General features: G+C 35.3%; 1 protein-coding gene across 2 annotated transcripts in view; it reads right to left on the bottom strand.

The window, feature by feature from the left end:
* Positions 1 to 17744, bottom strand: part of ZDHHC15 (zDHHC palmitoyltransferase 15) — a gene marked incomplete at its 5' end in the record, with an annotated part of 92977 nt that overhangs the window by 58415 nt on the left and 16818 nt on the right. The window contains one exon of one of the 2 annotated variants that reach the window (XM_079123069.1): positions 14062 to 14088. The exons of the other annotated variant lie outside the window; for it this stretch is intronic. Coding sequence (XP_078979195.1) covers positions 14062 to 14088 — 27 coding nt within the window. The remainder of the gene's footprint in view (positions 1 to 14061; positions 14089 to 17744) is intronic. 2 annotated transcript variants of the gene reach the window in all.

Genomic DNA, 17744 nt, shown 5'->3' with positions numbered 1-17744 from the left:
AATGTGAAAGTATCTGACATACTTTAAGGACTTAAGAACATCCATTTCATTTTGTTCTCCCTTGTTTCTTCTTAAATCTTAGTGCTTTGTCTTTTGAGATATGGGCAATAAAATTACACAAACTTCAGGGGCAGACACTAAATGGCTTTGTTAATAGAAGAATGATTTGTTTCTAGTCTTCTCTATGATGTCCAGCATTTCATTGATTCATTCATCTTGGGGATAAAGAAGTACACAAAGCAACATACTTTGGGGAATAATCTTGGGCTTCTTTGCTGGTTTAAAATATATAGTTGGGATATAATTATTCCACATATACAATATGGATTAAGTAGAGCCCATTGCCTCCATGTTGTCAGGAATATTCACAATGGAATCTAATGGGGAACAGAGACTCTCTATTGTCTACATGATTACATGGTGCTGGGGATTTGTGAATCAATTTTTTTTTTTTGTGGGGGAGTACCAGGTATTGAACCCAGAGGTGCTTAACCACTAAGCCACATCCCCAGCCCTTTCTACTTTTATTTTGAGATAGGGTCTCGATTTGCCTTGCTAAATTGCTGAAGCTGGCTTTGAACTTGCCATCCTCCTGCCTCAGCCTCCCGAGCCACTGGGATTACAGGAATGCGCCAGCACACCTGGCTTGTGAGTCAATTCTCATTGGTTGAGTTAGTGACAGGGGTTCTACCAATCACAGATTGCCTCCCTCAGAATGTATTACCTTTTGTTGATGCAACCAATAAATCCTCTACCTCTTTAATATGATGTTATTTTATTTTATTTTATTTTATTTTATGCAATGATGGGGTCCAAACCCAGGGTTCTACTACCAAGCCACATACTCACACCTTTATTTTTAATATCATAAATTGTCAGAGTTTCATGGGACCTTAGATGCTATTTGATACAATGGCCTAGAATACACATAGACCTGCTTTACATTATCCCTAATAATCAGTAACCCAGTTTTTATTGGAACACCTGAAATAATGGGGAACTTATCAATTCATGGGAAGCATATTCTATTGTGGAAAACCAATTGTTAAACATATTTTCTTTATATTGTGGAGAAACATGCCTCCTGGAAATTTCCTCCACTTGATCCTCATATTGTTGTATGGGAAGAAATTAGATTTGCTTAAGAACAACTCACTAATAAGACAAACAGTAAAAAAAATGGGCAAAAGATTCAGACAAATTCACAAAAGAAGATATACCAATGGCAAACAACCACATGAAGAGATGCTTAACATCATTAGTCATTACAGAAGAACAAATTAAAGCCACAAGGAGATGCCACTTCATACCCAATAGAATGGTACCAAAAAACAAAACAAAATGAAGCAATGAGATGATAACAGCAAGTGATAGTAAAGATTTAGAGAAAGTGGAATTCTCATAAATCACTGGTGGGGAAGCAAAATGGTAGAACCACATTGGGAAACACTTTGGCAGTTAAGTATAAAGTTAAACATATACTTACCATGTGACTCAGAAATCTCACTCCTAGGTATTTACCCAAGAGAAATAAAAACATATATTCCCACAAAGGCCTGTATATGTATATTTTCATCAGCTCCATTCAAAATAACCTCAAACTAGAAACAATCCAAATGTTCCTAAACTGGCGAATGAAAACATGAACTGTGGTACATCTATAATATGAAATACTCAGCAAAAAATAAAAGAACAAACCATTCATAAATGTAGCAACAGATGAATCTTAAAATGTATACTGCTAAGTGAAAGAAGCCAAATACAAAAGGTTACATGCTGTATGATTCAATTTATATAACATTAAGAAACAGGTAAAACTGTAAGGAACAAAAACAAAATCAGTTCAATGGTAGCCAGGTGTGGGGAGTGGAAGGATTGCTTGCAAATGGGGGAGAGGGGAAAATTTGGGGTAATGTAAATGTTCTATATTCTGATTGGTGTGGTGATTATGTTGTTTTATTTGTCAAAACTCATTGTCTTGCACATTTAAGAAGGATCACTCCAGCTGACTCTCCTGCACTCACTCTTACTACAGTTCTCCCTCCTTTTCTCCCTCCCTCCGTGTTTGCCTTTGCTATTTCAACCTTCCTTACTTTGTATTTGGCTCTAAAAATTTTAGATCATGTGAGCTGCCACTTACCCCCTGGACTTTATTTGATACAACTTTTGGATTAAGCCATGATTGCAGTGAACACTCCTGTTTATATCCTAATACTGAATGACCAGGACTAGCACTCCACCACTAAATTATATTCCCCAGCTCCGGATCTTTTGAATGAGAATGATTTCTATTTCTTAAAATTTCTTTAGAGTGTTCTCCTCAACCCCCCCCTCATTGTAAACAGCTCTCTCACTGGTACCTATTAAATAAAAGACCCCTTTAACCATTTAAATGGCAGAAATCTGACTGGACTTCATTTAAAATCCTTTCACTTTGAGAAGAGTTTTTGGATTTTCAGAGGACTCTGATTTAAAACTCCCTTCCTCTGAATCCAGTTCCATTTCCTGGAGTAAATTCCTTTGACTCAGGAGAGAAACATTTAAAAAGTAGTTTTAAATCATTTGCTATGAATTTGGATTTATATGTCTTCTGACTGTGCGTTCCCCTTTTTTAGACAAATTTTTGTAGATTAACAGTCTCATACAATCCTTCCTTGTTCTATATTGTTTTGTGGTTTTATCTACTTTTATTATTTGCTTTTAAGAAATAAGCATTTTCTTGAACCACAAGTCATTTTGCATTTGTTAAGAGACCCAAATACATTTAGGTCCTTTGTAATAAGAAGCTGTAACAGGGATTCAAGAGAGTCTGCCTTTATTAAAAGAAGTGGTTCTTTCCCTAGACCCATACAAATACTATGGGTAACTGAAAGCAGGAGAAAACCATCTCTGCCTTCATTTTTACCTGTCTCTTTATAATTTAAAACTTTGTGATACTGATCAGATCTGCATGTAGGCAGTGTTAATCATTTAAGGAATGTTTATCTAAAAACTAGCAATACAAGTTTTGTCAGCCCTAAACATACCTAACCTCTCTCCTCCCCCTTGAAATGTGAGGCTAGATTTGCCACATCCTATTTCAGACCCCTGGAGTACTTTAGTCATCATAAGCTTAGAGGATTACTAGAGAGAGAGAGACAGAGACAGAGAGACATCTCTGGAGCTATCTCCCAGACACAGAACTGAGGGCATGATCAATCAGAGCATAGTCTGATCAAGATCACTTAATGATGCCCTCTGCACCAATTCTGCCTGTCTTTCTTCCTTCCTTCCCGCTTTCCTTCCTTCCTTCCTTCAACTATTTTAATATCAGAGAAGACAAACTTTAAGGTACATACAATGTATTGCCAGGTATAGAGAGGGACACAACACAAAGATAAGAGTGGAATGTTCCGGGAAGCATGAACAATCTTGTGTGCACCTATTAATATAACTTCAAAATACGTAAATGAAAACCAGACAGAATTAAAATGAAAAATGGATATATTTATACTTATGGTAGGATATTATAAGACCCATTTCTTAGTAACTGATGAAATAGGCAAAAAAAATTCAGTGGAAATACAAAACTGAGCAAAACGATTAACAACCTTCACTTAATTGACATACTTACAACACTGCACTCAACAATTAGAGAATATGGATTCTTTTTGAGAATATGGATTCTTTTGGCATGTTTACCAAACTTGACCATGAAGGGGAACACAAAGCAAATGCCAACGAATTCTAAAGAATGAAATCATGTAGCATCTCTTCTCTAAGTACAATGAAAGCAAGTCAGGCACTGTGGTCCATGCCTGTCTAGGAAGGCTGAGGCAGGCAGGAGGATTCCAACTTTGAGGCCAGCTTCAGTAATCTAATGAGACCCTTGGTGACTTAATAATTTTAAGAGAGCTCAAAATAAGATAAAATAAATAGGGCTAGGAGGTAGCTTAGTGGTAAAGTGCCCTTGAGTTCAACCCTCAGAACCAAAAAAGGGAAAAAAAAGATAGCTAGAAATCTAAAATTAAAACATATCAAGCCAGCTGTGGTGGGGCATACCTGTAATCCCAGTAACTTGGGAGAATTAGACAGGAGGATTGAAGTTCAAGGCCAGCCTCAGCAACTTAACAAGGCATTAAACAACTTAGTGAGACCCTGTCTCAAAATAACAAATAAAAAGGGCTGGGGATGTGGCTCAGTGGTTAAGCACTCTGGGGTTCAATCCCCAGCACAAAAAAACCAACATGGTACTGGCACCAAAACAGGGATAAAGATCAAAAGAATAAAATAAAAGACAAAGAGACAAACCCACATAAATACAGTTATTTGATACTAGATACAGCTGCAGAAGACATACATTGGAGAAAAGACAGCCTTTTTAACAAATGGTTCTGGAAAAACTGGAAATCCATATGGAAAAGAATGAAATTGAACCCTTGCCTTTCACCATGAACAAAAGTCAATTCAGAATGTATCAAAGAACTAGGAATTAGACCTGAAACCCTGCAACTGCTAGAAGAAAACGCAGGCCCAACACTCCAACATGTTAGCACAGGAAATGACTTCCTTGAAAAGACACCTATAGTGAAAGAAATAAAATAAAGTCAGTAAGTGGGATGGCATCAAATTAAAAAGTTTCTTCACAGCAAAGAAAACTATCAAGAGCATGAAGAGAGAGCCTACAGAATGGGAGAAAATCTTTGCCACCTGCTCCTCAGGGCAGTAATATCCAGAAGATACAAAGAACTCAAAACACTTAATACCAAAAAAAAAAAAAAAAAAAATACTTAACAAATGGGCAAAAAAATTATATGGACACTTCTCAAAAGAAGAAATACAGTTAACAAATGTATGAAAAAAATGTTCAACATCTCTAGCAATTACAGAAATGCAAATTAAAACTACATTGAGATTTCATCTCCAGTCAGAATGGCAATTGTCAAGAATACAAATAATAAATAAATGTTGGCGAGGATGTGGGGGGAAAGGTACACTCCTACATTGTTGGTGGGACTGAAAATTAGTACAACCATTCTGAAGAGCAGTATGGAGATTTAAAAAACTAGGACTGGAACTACAATATGAGTCAGCTGTCCCACTCCTCAGTATATATCTGAAAGATTTAAAATCAGCATACTACAATGATGCAGCCACATCAGTGTTTATAGCAGCACAATTCAGAATAGCCAAGCTATGGAACCAACCTAGGTACCCTTCAACAAATGAATGGATAAGGAAAATGTGGTGTATATACACAATGGAGTATTACTCAGCCACAAAAAAGAATGACATTATGGCATTTGCTGGTAAATGGATGGAACTGGAGACTATCATGATAAATGAAATAAGCCAGTCTCCAAAAGTCAAAAGTCTTCTATGATATGTGGAAGCTAGTCCAAAATAAGGGATGGGATAGGGGAGTAAAAAACAAGAAAGAGAAAAAGGAAAATAAAGAGAGGGTAGAGAGAATTTCATCAAAGTTGAGGAAAGATCAGTAAAGTGGATGAAGGGATTGAGGAGGAAGAAAATGGGAAGAACAGTGTTAATCTGACTAAACTAACTAAATAAATAAATAGTAAACTGTAAGTGGACTGAAAAGGAACTGTGAAGTGGAGGGCAGGGAGCAGTGGGGAGGGAGGAAGTGCTGGGGACTGAAATGGAGTAGGTTGTGTTCCATGTTTTTATGATTATGTCCAGGTGTACCCTGGTGGTGTATCATAACTAAAAAGAATAAAAAACCCTCCAAAGAGGGGTGGGAGGGGTGGGGGGAAGGGAAAAAATAACAGAATGAATCAAACAACATTACTCTATGTAAATTTATGATTACACAAATGGTATGCCTTTACGCCATGTACAAACAGAGAAACAACATGTATCCCATTTGTTTACAATAAAATTAAAAAAAACCCTCCAAAGATAAAAATGATGCCTAAAACCTAGTTAAAACAAACTTTAAAAATGGTCACTAAAAAAAGAAGGGTGACTCCTATTGTATGTAAATTTTACCTCAATAAACTTGACCAAAAAAACCTCAAAAAACAAAAAAAAAAACAGATCTAAAAATGGGCCTTTTCCTTTTGTCTTTTCATCTATGATTTTCTAAAATTCAGCAAACCAGACAACTATTTATTATGACATCCCAGCTAATATTTTCATTTTCCTTGGTCGTCATATTCAAATGTTAGGAATAGTGGTCTGTAGGATTAAAAGAAATGTCAATAGGTACACAGCTAGGGTGGGAAGTAAAATCATGATTCTGAGACTGAGCATTTATTTCACTATTGCTCATCATATATAGATATCTCATTATTTTAACTCAGTATATGCCCCCATCCAGCAGCAACCTGATAAAATTGGAGATTGCAGGGACCATGTTGGGAAGGATACAGGAACACAGAAGTTACAGCTCAGCCCATGGAGAGAGATAAAGTGAAGCATAGCAAAGTTAAAGTTTTGAAATGGTACATTTATATGTGGCTTTATCAAAAGAGGTTTGTGAAAATGTAAAGAGGCATGTTTACTTTTTAAAAATTTTACCGAGAGGGGCTGGGGTTGTGGCTCAGTGGTAGAGTGCTCAACTGGCATATGTGAGGCACTGGGTTTGATCCTCAGCACTGCATAAAAATAAATAAATAAAATAAATGTACTATGTCCATCTACAACTAAAAATTTTTAAAAAATTTTACTAAGAGATATGTACAATAGATACCACTAAACCTTACTCCATCCTTAAACCTGCCAATATTATAAAAGACATACTTTCAACTTTACCAATTTCTGTATTATTTGTATTTATGAAGTCCTATTACTTTAAAAAAATTTTTAGCTGTAGATGGACACAATACCTTTATTTTTATGTGGTGCTAAGGATTGAACCCAGAGTCTCACATGTACTAGCAAGCACTCTACCACTGAGTTACAACCCCAGCCCCTCCTATTACTTTTATAATCATGAACAACAATGAAGTTTTATCTTTAAGTTCATCATTAGGGAATTGTTGAATGAATCATAGTATGTCCCTACTCTAAGAAAAATTAAAAATGAGATATATATGTATGTACTAATATGGAAATGCATCTATTACATATTATTAAATGAAAAATCAAGTTATAGACTAGTACATATAGTATCATCTGATTAAAAAAATCAAGTTCATAGTATACATGTTCAAGTATACATGTTCATGCTTACATGTTTGCATATAAATGTAGAGAAAAAGATCTAGAATACAAATCAAACAAAAGATGATAGTTGTCTATAAATAGTGATAGGACAGGAAGCATTGTGAGGAAGACTTGAATTTTTATCTTTATATTTCTGTATTGATTCAATTTGAAAATATTAATACTAAAGAATCTTTTAGAACTATGTTAGCCTATAAAGGAGGATATTGTCCCCAAACCTTCTTTGTAAAATAATTTTACGATAATAAATATAAAATAGTATATGTTTAAAGTTAAATTTATTTTAACTATACATTAAAAACACAAAAATTGTACATACTAATGGGGTACTACATAATATTTCAATACATGTATACACTGTGTAATCAGGTTAAATCTATATCCTCAAACATTATCTCTTCTTTATGGTGAAAATATTCAGTATCATTTCTTCTAGCTTTTTGAGATACACACTACATGACCACTATCTTTCTACTTACTCTACTGTGCAATATGCACACAAGAACTTCTTACTCCTATGTAACTGCAACTTAGTCCCATTGATCAACCTTTCCTCATCTGTCCCTCATCCCTCATCCCTCCCCTTTCTTTCCTCAGCCTTCACTAACTACCATTCTACTGTCAATTTCTATGTGATTGACTTTTGTAGATTTCATATATGAATGAGATCATGTGGCACTTGTCTTTTTGTGCCTGGGTTACTTCACTTAACATGACCTGCACTACTATTTATATGTCACAAATGACAGAATGTCACTCTTTCTATGGTTGAATAGTATTCCGTTGTGCAAATGTATCACATTTTCTTTATCCATTCATCACTTGATGGACACTTAGGTTGTTTCCATTTCTTAGGTATTGACTAGTGCTGCAATGAACATGGGAGCACAGACGTCTCTTTGACATACTGATTTTCATTTCCTTTGGATATTTGCTGAGGAGTGGAATTGCTGGATCATATGGTAGTTAAATTTTTAATTTTTTGAGGATCCTTCACACGATTTCCATAATAGCTATACTAATGTACACCAGCAATGTATAAGGATTCCCTTTTCTCCACATTCTCAGCAGCACTTGTTTAACTTTTGTCTTCTTGATAACAGTCATTCTTATTGGAGTGAATTAATATCTTATTGTGGTTTTCAATTACCATGATGATCAGTGATGCTGAGCATTTTTTTCATGCACCTGTTTGCTATCTGTATGTCTACTTTGAGGAAATGTCTGTTTATATCTCTTGTCCATTTTTAATTGCTTTATTATTTTTTGTTGTTGAATTTTTAGAATTACTTATATCTTCTGGGCAGCAATCCTTCTCAGATGAATAGTTTGCATAACTCATGGTGTCTCTTCAAAAACAGTATATTATGGAGAGCCCTGAAATAACTGCTTAAAAATCACACTGAAGATTTCCTACAGAGTCTGGAACTGAAGATCAAGCTGTGGTCCCTACTTTTTCCTCCCTGTACCATTTAACCCCCAACATTTTCCTCCCTGTATCATTTAACCCTGTTGGTGTTTAATATGTCACTCAGAAGGGCACAGAAAGAGGCTTTTTCATGGTCTAGATTTTCAGATGGAAACCTGATTAAGCTCTTGTATCAGTTTGCTTAGGCCATAATAAAGTACCACCCACTGAGTGCCTTAAATGACAGAAATGTATTTTCTCACAATACTGGAAACTAGAAGTCTAAGTTCAAGGTGCTGACAAGTTTGCTTCCTTCTGAGTCCTCTCACCTTGGCATAGAGATGGTCATCTTCTCCCCATATCTTCATATGGTCTTCCTCTGGTATCCATGTCCAATTTCCTTCTTTTATAAGGGCATCAGTCATATTGGATTAGGGTCCACCATAGTGACCTTATTTTAACTTAATGACCCCTTTAAAGGTTCTATCTCCAAATACAGTCACATTCTGAGGTACTGGGGATTAGGAATTCACATGCAAATTTGGGGGACTCAAGTCAGCTCACAAGTTTTATTATTTAGGAACTCCATTGATTTCTGAGAAGATAGATAATTATAAGCATTTTAAATTTAAGGAAGAAACCTGAGAATTTAGTATGCAAACCTTTGAAAATGCAAATGAATTTATAGAGAATTTAGTTGAACTTTTGTTTAACATGATTAAAGCCCCTTTTTGAAGATGAGCAACTGTGGGCAATGTATTACTCTTAATTATATGTGAATTGTGTGATGGATAATGCCTGAAGTCCATTTTGTTTTTAAGTTCTTCTCTTAGCCTTTCCCCATACTTGGACCCTACTAGATTCCTGAACTCCACCTCATCTCAAATCCAGCTAAAATCTTCAAAATAGAAATAGTACCATGCTGAATGAGATCATCTTTGTAATATATTTATAAAAGCAAAATAAATACATTATCATGGTTTTTAGTATGCTCTATGGAAGAACATGTAGAATTATATCTTTAAAATTTTCTGAGTATAAACAAGGCTGACATAATATGTAATATTCTGAACTGTGGTTCAGATGACCTGGGCTTTAGTCCTTTCTATGCATTAGTCAGCATGACTAGGTCAGCACATTTTACTTCTTTGGATCTCAACTGATCTACCTATACGATATGAATGCATGGATTTTGACCATCTATTCACTAGAGGAATCATAAGCAATTATAGTACAGAAATATGTTTGTTAGAAGAAAGATCTTTCAGGTCTGCTCCAATGTTAACACCAATAGTAATAGCAATCATATAGTACTAGTATTCACTACTATTTGTTTTGTACTTAGCACATTCCAGGCAACATACTAAGAAGCATATATCATCTCATTCAGGGCTGGGGAGATAGCTCAGTCAGTAGAGTGCTTGCCTTGCAAGCATAAGGCCCTGGGTTCAATCCCCAGCACTGCAAAAAACAACAACAACAACAAAAAACAAATACATCATCTCATTCATGCTCAAAATAACCATGAAAAGTAAGTATCATCTCTATTTCACAGAGGAGGAAGGTTAGACTTCGATTAAGTTCCCTTGTTATGGTTTAGATATTTGGTATTCCCCAAGAGTTCATGTGTGAGACAATACAAAAAGTTTAGAGGTGACATGACTGGGTTAAAAAAATCTTAATGTAATCAGTACATTAATCCCCTGATAGGAAGTAACCTGGTGGTGACTGTAAGCAGGTTAAGTGTGGCCGCAGGAGGTAGTTGATGGGGGCGTGCCTTTGGGGTGTACATTTTATTCAGGGTAAGCCTAGTCTCTCATCTGTGTCCTGGTGCCATGTCCTGAGCTGTTTTCCTCTGCCACATCCTTCTACCATGATATTCTGACCCACCTCAGGCCCCAAGGAGTCAGCTATCTATAGACTGAGACCTCCAAAACTTTTCCTCCTCTAAAATTGTTCTTGTCAGATCTTTTGGTCAAAGCAGCAAAAAAAGCTGACTAAAACATCCCCATGATAATATACATGGTAAGTGGCAAAGGTGACTTAACCCCAGGTAGGTCTGACACCAAAGTCTTTGCTTTTCTGCTTCTTTGCTTCTGCTACAATGCCTTTTTTTCTGGATTGAACCCAGGGAGGCTGTGCCATTGAGTTCCATCTCCATCCCTTTTTATTTTTTATTTTGAGACAAGGTCTTACTAAGTTGTCCAGGCTGGCCTCAAACTTGTCTCCTGAGAAGTTGAGATTATGGTATGTTCCAACATACCAGGCTATTATAGTACTCTTAATAGTATATTACAGATGTAATTTATCATGTACTGTATTAGTTTCCTAGAGTTGTGGTAACAAATTAATAAATTACCACAAGCTGGGTAGCTTAAAAGAAATTTATTCTCTCACAGTTCTGGAAGCTAGACATCTGAAATTAAGATGTATGCAGGACCATGTTCTTGCAGAAGGCTCCACGGTTGGATCTTTCTTTGCCTCTTACTGGCTACTGATGGTTGCTGACAGTCGTTAGTATTCCTTGGTTTGTGGCACCCTCACTCCAATCTCTGCCTCTATCTTCACATGGCTGTCTTTTCTCTGCGTGTATCTGTATATTCAAATTTTCATCTTCTTATAAGGACACTAGTGAGTGTATTAGGACTCCAAGAGGAGGTCATAACCTCCTCTTGATTGCATCTGGAAAGATCCTATTTCCAAAAAAGGACACATGAATTCAGTTTCAGGTAGACATGAATTTTTGGGAAACACTCTTTAAGAGCCACTAAATAGACAAGAAAATCAAAACCTGTTTTTATTTGGTCTTTGTAGATATACATGACAGTATAGTGTATTTTGACATTATATAAACAAGGAGTATAACTTATTCTAATTAGGATCCCATTCTAATGGTTGTACATGATGTGGAGTTTCATTGGAGGCATGTTCATATATGAGCATTGGAAAGTTATGTCCAATCCATTCTATTGTCTTTCCTATTAAGAAATGGAAAACCTTTTGCAGTATGTTTGATTATGGCTTTCTTAAACTTTAGAGATGAATGAAAAGTTATGTGATTTGAGACTTTCATTTCTTTGACTTATATTTTCTTTGCCTCTGCCAAACAATATTCCTACTGACGGTCATACAATACATTTTATTCTATTTTAATAGTGCAGTGTTGTTTGAAACATGCCTCAGATTCAGAGGATTAGTGGGGACCTCAAATAATCATTAGACTAATGGTCTGTTTCTAGGCAAGGCTCACTGATTTATGCCAGATAGTTGGGTGTCTAATACATTCTGATTAGGTAATTTCATAGCATTCCTTAGTAACATGCCCTAGTGTTACGTTCAGAAGTTCTTTACAAGTTAACCTTTGACTTTCTGGTTACAATTGAATATTATTTTAGTTTACATAGTCTACTATCTTTGAAAATACTGACATATAAACAAAGTAACAAGTGAGATTGTTAATACTTAACATTTACAAAGCAGACTATTGCTACATACTTTCACCAGCTTACAGTAAAACCATAAGATGTCATTAAACTAGCCTCATTTTATAAAAATTGAGATTCAGAGAAGTTGAGTTACTTTCCAAAGGTCATAGAGCTAGTAAATGACAATTAGAACTCCAATTTAAATTTTCAGTCTCCTAAGTTCTCTGCTTTGTCCTATTAACACTCCACTACAGAATGAAGAAGCAAAATCTAATCTTAGTTTTACTGTGCTAATAAATTTAAGAAATGTCAGGAGATGCAATTGGGAATCATAGAATCTTAGAGTCAAAAGAGATGATAAAAATCATACACTTTTGAAACAATCTTCTAGAGAACCCAAATTCTGTTAACTGAATTGATGCTATCAGAAAGGTATTTAACTGCATTGGACTTACAAATAATACTTCACACATATGTAGTTAAGTACATTGATAACTTGCAAAAATGAAGATATACTACTTTGGACACTGGAAAAAAGTAATTGAGCATCAAGTTTCTGATTAAGGAGCTTCACTAGGCAAAACTGGGAGTTGCAGAGTGAAAAGTAAAACACAAATGCAGATTTGCTTAAGAACATGGGCTTTGAGGTCAAACAATTTTAGGTTTGAATCCTACCTCTCATTAGTTACATAGCCTGGGATAACTTTTCTCTAATTCCAGTTTCCATCTATATAAAATGCATATAAGAATATCTACATCATTGTGTTAATATATATATTGAAGGATATTACATATATATATATATATATATATATATATATATATATATATATATATATGATACTTAGCAGGGTACCCCACAAAATAAATTGCAGTTTCTATTAATACATAGAATATTATTGTCATTATTCCTCTTATTGTTAAACATCATATCTAAGCCCCCACCTGACTTGTCTTGAAAGCTTATTGTGGAAAACATTTATTTATAATTATTTAATATTTACATATAGAAGATGATTTCTGACCTCAAGGAAAAAAAGGAACCATGCATAAAAATCTGAAGCAACTTAAGACTTGCTCTCTAATTCTATAACAATAATAGTAAATGTTTATTGAGTTACCTGGATGTGCTTTGTTCATATCTGTTCTAAGTGTTTAATGTTCTTAATTCATTATGTTTTCATAACAACTCTAAGAATTAGGTAGTATTATTATTTCTATTCAATATACAAATAAAACGAGCACAAGGAATTATAATAATTTATTAGGAAGTAGCAGAGCCAGGATTTTCATTCAGTCTAGCTCTAGAATACACACTTTTTACTAACATGATCTATTATCTCTAGATCACACTGCTCTGTTCTCTCTAAAGCAAACTGTTCCATTAAATGAGTAATAGCCCACTGAAGCTTTGAAACAGCAGAATATGAATGCCAGTATTAATGAATTATAACAATTAATTCTCATAAAATTAGAATTAAAAATGGCAATAGAATGTGGCTACATACATACTCTGGCTACCACTGACAAAATAATGTAAAGCTAAAGGTTATTAAGACTCATGCTTAGCTTACACTTTTTAATGGAAAAATGCCTGAACAACTTGAGAAAGGAGTTATGAATTGCAGGTAAAGTCAAAACAGTGGTGAGGAGTAGAGAGGAGCACAGTAAATATACTGGAACTGTAACAGTAAAGGACTTAGCCCTTGGGACTCCCTCTGGGTCCCTTATTCTATGCCATGAAGAAGGAATGGATGACAAAAGACCACGTAACTGGGACACTAATGATGGACCAAAAGTGGGTCTAGAGTCACTATGGCAGACAGAATGGTTACTTCTGTCCTTTTCTATCATAAATCCTGGTAATTTTTAACCCCTGTCATATTGACAAAGGGGCCACTGAAAATGTGTTCTGCTCTATTTCTGGGTAAGTTTCCTGAAAAACATCATCCTAAACTTTCCAATCACCTAACTGTATTTCTGAGAAAGTTGCTCAAATTTATGCAGTTCACTATGAGAAAGAATGATACAGTCTTCATAAAATTTGCAACATACACTTACCTTTTTCTGCTGGACTCAAAACAGTCACTGTGGAAGGGGTGAGGAGGAAGGGAGAGAGGGAGTGGGGAGAGAGAGAGAGAAAAGAGAAGAAATATCAAAATTAATATTTTAGAACATTTTTTCCTACAGCATCATCTTTGAGCAATTTATATAGTGGCAATTCAGAAAACCACCAGCCTAGGATGATTAAATTCCATCCTTTCTTATCTTCCTTCATCTTAAGCTATTAATAATTAAGAATTTCCACTCATTCAACAAACAGTTATAACTTGATTTTTTCAAAAACCCAATGAATAGAAACACCTGAGTTATATAACATGGCATGAAGAACTTAAAAGCTGATAAATTAGGAGATGATTACAAATGCCTTTTGACTGACAATGAGGTTACATCCTGATAAGTTTATCATATATGTTGAGAATATCAGTAAATGGAAAATGTTTTTAATATGCATAAATTACCAAACAATATAGCTTAGTCTAGCCTGTCTTAAACATGCTCAGAACACCTACATTAGCTTTCAATTAGGCAAAATATCTAACGAAAAGCCCATTTTGTAATCAAATGGTGAATATCTCATGATTTACTTAATATTTTACTGAAAATGAAAAAAGAATGGTTGCATGGGTATACTTTCACATGATCATAAAGTTGAAAAATCTTAAGGTGAACCATTGTTAACTTGGGGACTGTATTACTTTCATAGCTATTTGCTGTAGGATGTCTTTAAATGCAAAGCTTTTGATTTATTTGGAGGTAAGACAGTGTGGATGTTGCATGCCAGCATTGATGTCAGACTGAGTTAGAAGCCCAGTTGCACTATTTTGTGACCCCGAGCAAGCTTCTTAATTCTCAAGTAACCTTGTGAGGTAGGTACTGTTAAAAATTAAATGAGTTCATGCATATAGATGCTGCTCTGCATAGTATGTAGCATGAGGTAAATACTCAATGAATATTTATTATTATTATTATTATTACTATTATTATTATTTCTGAAATAAGATTTCAGAGAATATCAAACTGGAATGAACTTCAGCGACTATCTGGTTTATCTACCTCATTTTACAAATGAAGGGAAAATGGACTGAAGTAGTTGCAAATGATTTGCTAGGTCATAGATCAAGTTAGTGATAGAATTGGGACTAGATTCTAGCCTCTAGAGCTTCTTCCACACCCCATTTCTATCTCCCCAAACATTCCTTGCTAGCTTACTGTGAGTTATATATCACTTTGATTTAGAATGCCATTTGTACAAAATGAGGCCTACCTGTCTTTACTCACCACCACCATCTGTGTGCACTTGTACTAGGTGCTAAGGTAAACAGAAATTACAAGCTCTCAGTCTTGAGAAGCTGTTAAATTAAGCTGATCTTTGTACATAATAATTAACAGTTAAGGGTCAGAGAAAAAAAATGGGGAAAAATCCAAACAGAGAATGAGACTGTCATGGGTGTCATTTCTTCAGACCCTTCATCGTTCATATTTTGTTTTCACATGCAGGTCTATTTTTACAAAAAAAATTCTTTAAAAATTCTCCTTTTAATGATCATTTGTATGCACTTTGTTAAAACTGTCACATTTTCTCTGTGCTAAAAGTCTGACCATATGATTTTTTTTTCGTTTTTCTAATACACAAGCCTGGAGACAGATACCAAGTCCTTATTTCTTGTTTCTCCCCCCAGTTAAAGAATCCTGATTAAGAATGCATGAAAAAGGGCTGGAACTGTGGCTCAGAGGTAGAGCACTTGCCTAGCATGTGTGAGGCCCTGGTTTGATCTTTAGCACCACATAAAAAAGTAAATATAATCAAGTTTTTTAAAAAAGAATGAAAAAGGTATATACTCTGACAATACAAATACAAGAATAAGCAAGAATATATGATGGGTCACCTTGTGACTTCAGGAATTTACACATGAATGTTACCTAACTGCACTGATACCACTAGGCCTTGAATTGGGCCAATATCTCTTTTAAATGGAGTAAGAGAGAACAGAGTGGCTTGGAGACCAATCTTAATGAAGAATAGCTGATAAGTTGCTCTTTGGCATATCTCTTCCTACCTAAAGCTGAACACTTGCTTAATTTGCTTTTATTTTTAACTGATACACAGAAACATAAAAGTTGTGCATATTAAATGCACATGTAATGTTTGATACATGTATACACTGCATAATGTTTAAGTCACATTAAACACATTTATCTCCTCAAAAATTTATCAACTCTTTGTGAACACTTTTTATGTTAATTTTTGGTTCTTTTCAGTCATACATGACAGTAGAATTCATTCTCATATAACTACATAAGCATGGGATATATCTTATTCTAATTAGGACCCCATTCTTATGAATGTACATGATGGTGGGATTCATTATGGTGTATTCATTTATATACATAGTAAAATTATTTCAGATTCATTCCACTGTCTTTTCTTTTCCTATCCCACTCCTTTCCCTTCATTCCCTTTGTCTAATTTACTGAATATTTATTCTTCCCATCTCTCCCCTTATTTTGGGTTAGCTTCCACATATCAGCAAAAACATTTGACCTTTCACTTTTGAGGCCTGGCTTATTTCACCTAGTATGATCGTCTTGATATCCATTCATTTACTGACAAATGTCATAAAGTCATTCTGCTTTACAGTTGAGTAATACTTCATTGTGTATATATACCCCATTTTCTTTATCCATTCATCTGTTGAAGGGCACCTAGGTTGGTTCCATAGCTTAGCTACTGTGAATTGAGCTGCTATAAGTATTGATGTGGCTGCATCACTGTAGTATGCTGATTTTAAGTTCTTTGGATATATACTGAGGAGTAAGAGAGCTGGGTCAAATGGTGTTTCCATTCCTAGTTTTCTGAGGAATCCCTACATTGCTTTGCCAGCAATGTATGAGTATACCTTTTCTCCCACTCTTATTGTTACTTGTATTATTTTTGGGGGGGGTACCGAGGATTGAACTCAGGGTTACTCAGCCACTGAGCCATATCCCCAGCCCTATTTTGTATTTTATTTAGAGATAGGGTCTTACTGAGTTGCTTGGCACCTCCCTTTTGCTGGAGCTGGCTTTGAACTCTTGAACCTCCTGCCTCAGCCTCCCAGGCCACTGGGATTACAGGCATGTGCCACCGTGCCCAGCTGTTGCTTGTATTCTTGTTAATTGCCCTCCTGACTGGATAGAGGTGAATTTCAATGTAGTTTTAGTTTGCATTTCTCTAATTGCTAGAGAGGTTGAACATATTTTCATACATTTGTTGACCATTTGTATTCTGAGAAGTGTCTGCTCAGTTCCTTTGCCCATTTATTGATTAAGTTTTTGTTTTGTGGTGCTAAATTTTTTGAATTCTTTACATATCATGGAAATTAATGCTCTACCTGAGGTGCTGGTGGTAAAGATTTTCTCCCATTCTGTAGGCTCTCTTGTCACGTACTTGATTTTTCCCTTTGCTGTGAAGAAGCTTTTTTGTTTGATGACAACCCATTTATTGATTTTTGATTTTACTTCCTGTGCTTTAGGGATCTTCTTAAGGAAGTCAGTTCCTGAGCTGAAATGTTGAAGTGGTGGGCCTTCATTTTTTTCTAGTGTGGCAGGGTTTCTGATCTATTTTCTAGTTGTTTATCTACTTTGAGTTTATTTTTGTAGGGTGAGAGACAGGGGTCAAATTTCATTCTGTTCTCTATGGA

This window comes from Sciurus vulgaris, assembly GCF_902686455.1.
Source record: "Sciurus vulgaris genome assembly, chromosome: X".
NCBI classification, from domain to species: Eukaryota; Metazoa; Chordata; class Mammalia; order Rodentia; family Sciuridae; genus Sciurus; species Sciurus vulgaris.
The sequence above is the reverse complement of the archived record's forward strand: the minus strand, read 5'-3'. Positions and strand labels throughout refer to the sequence as shown.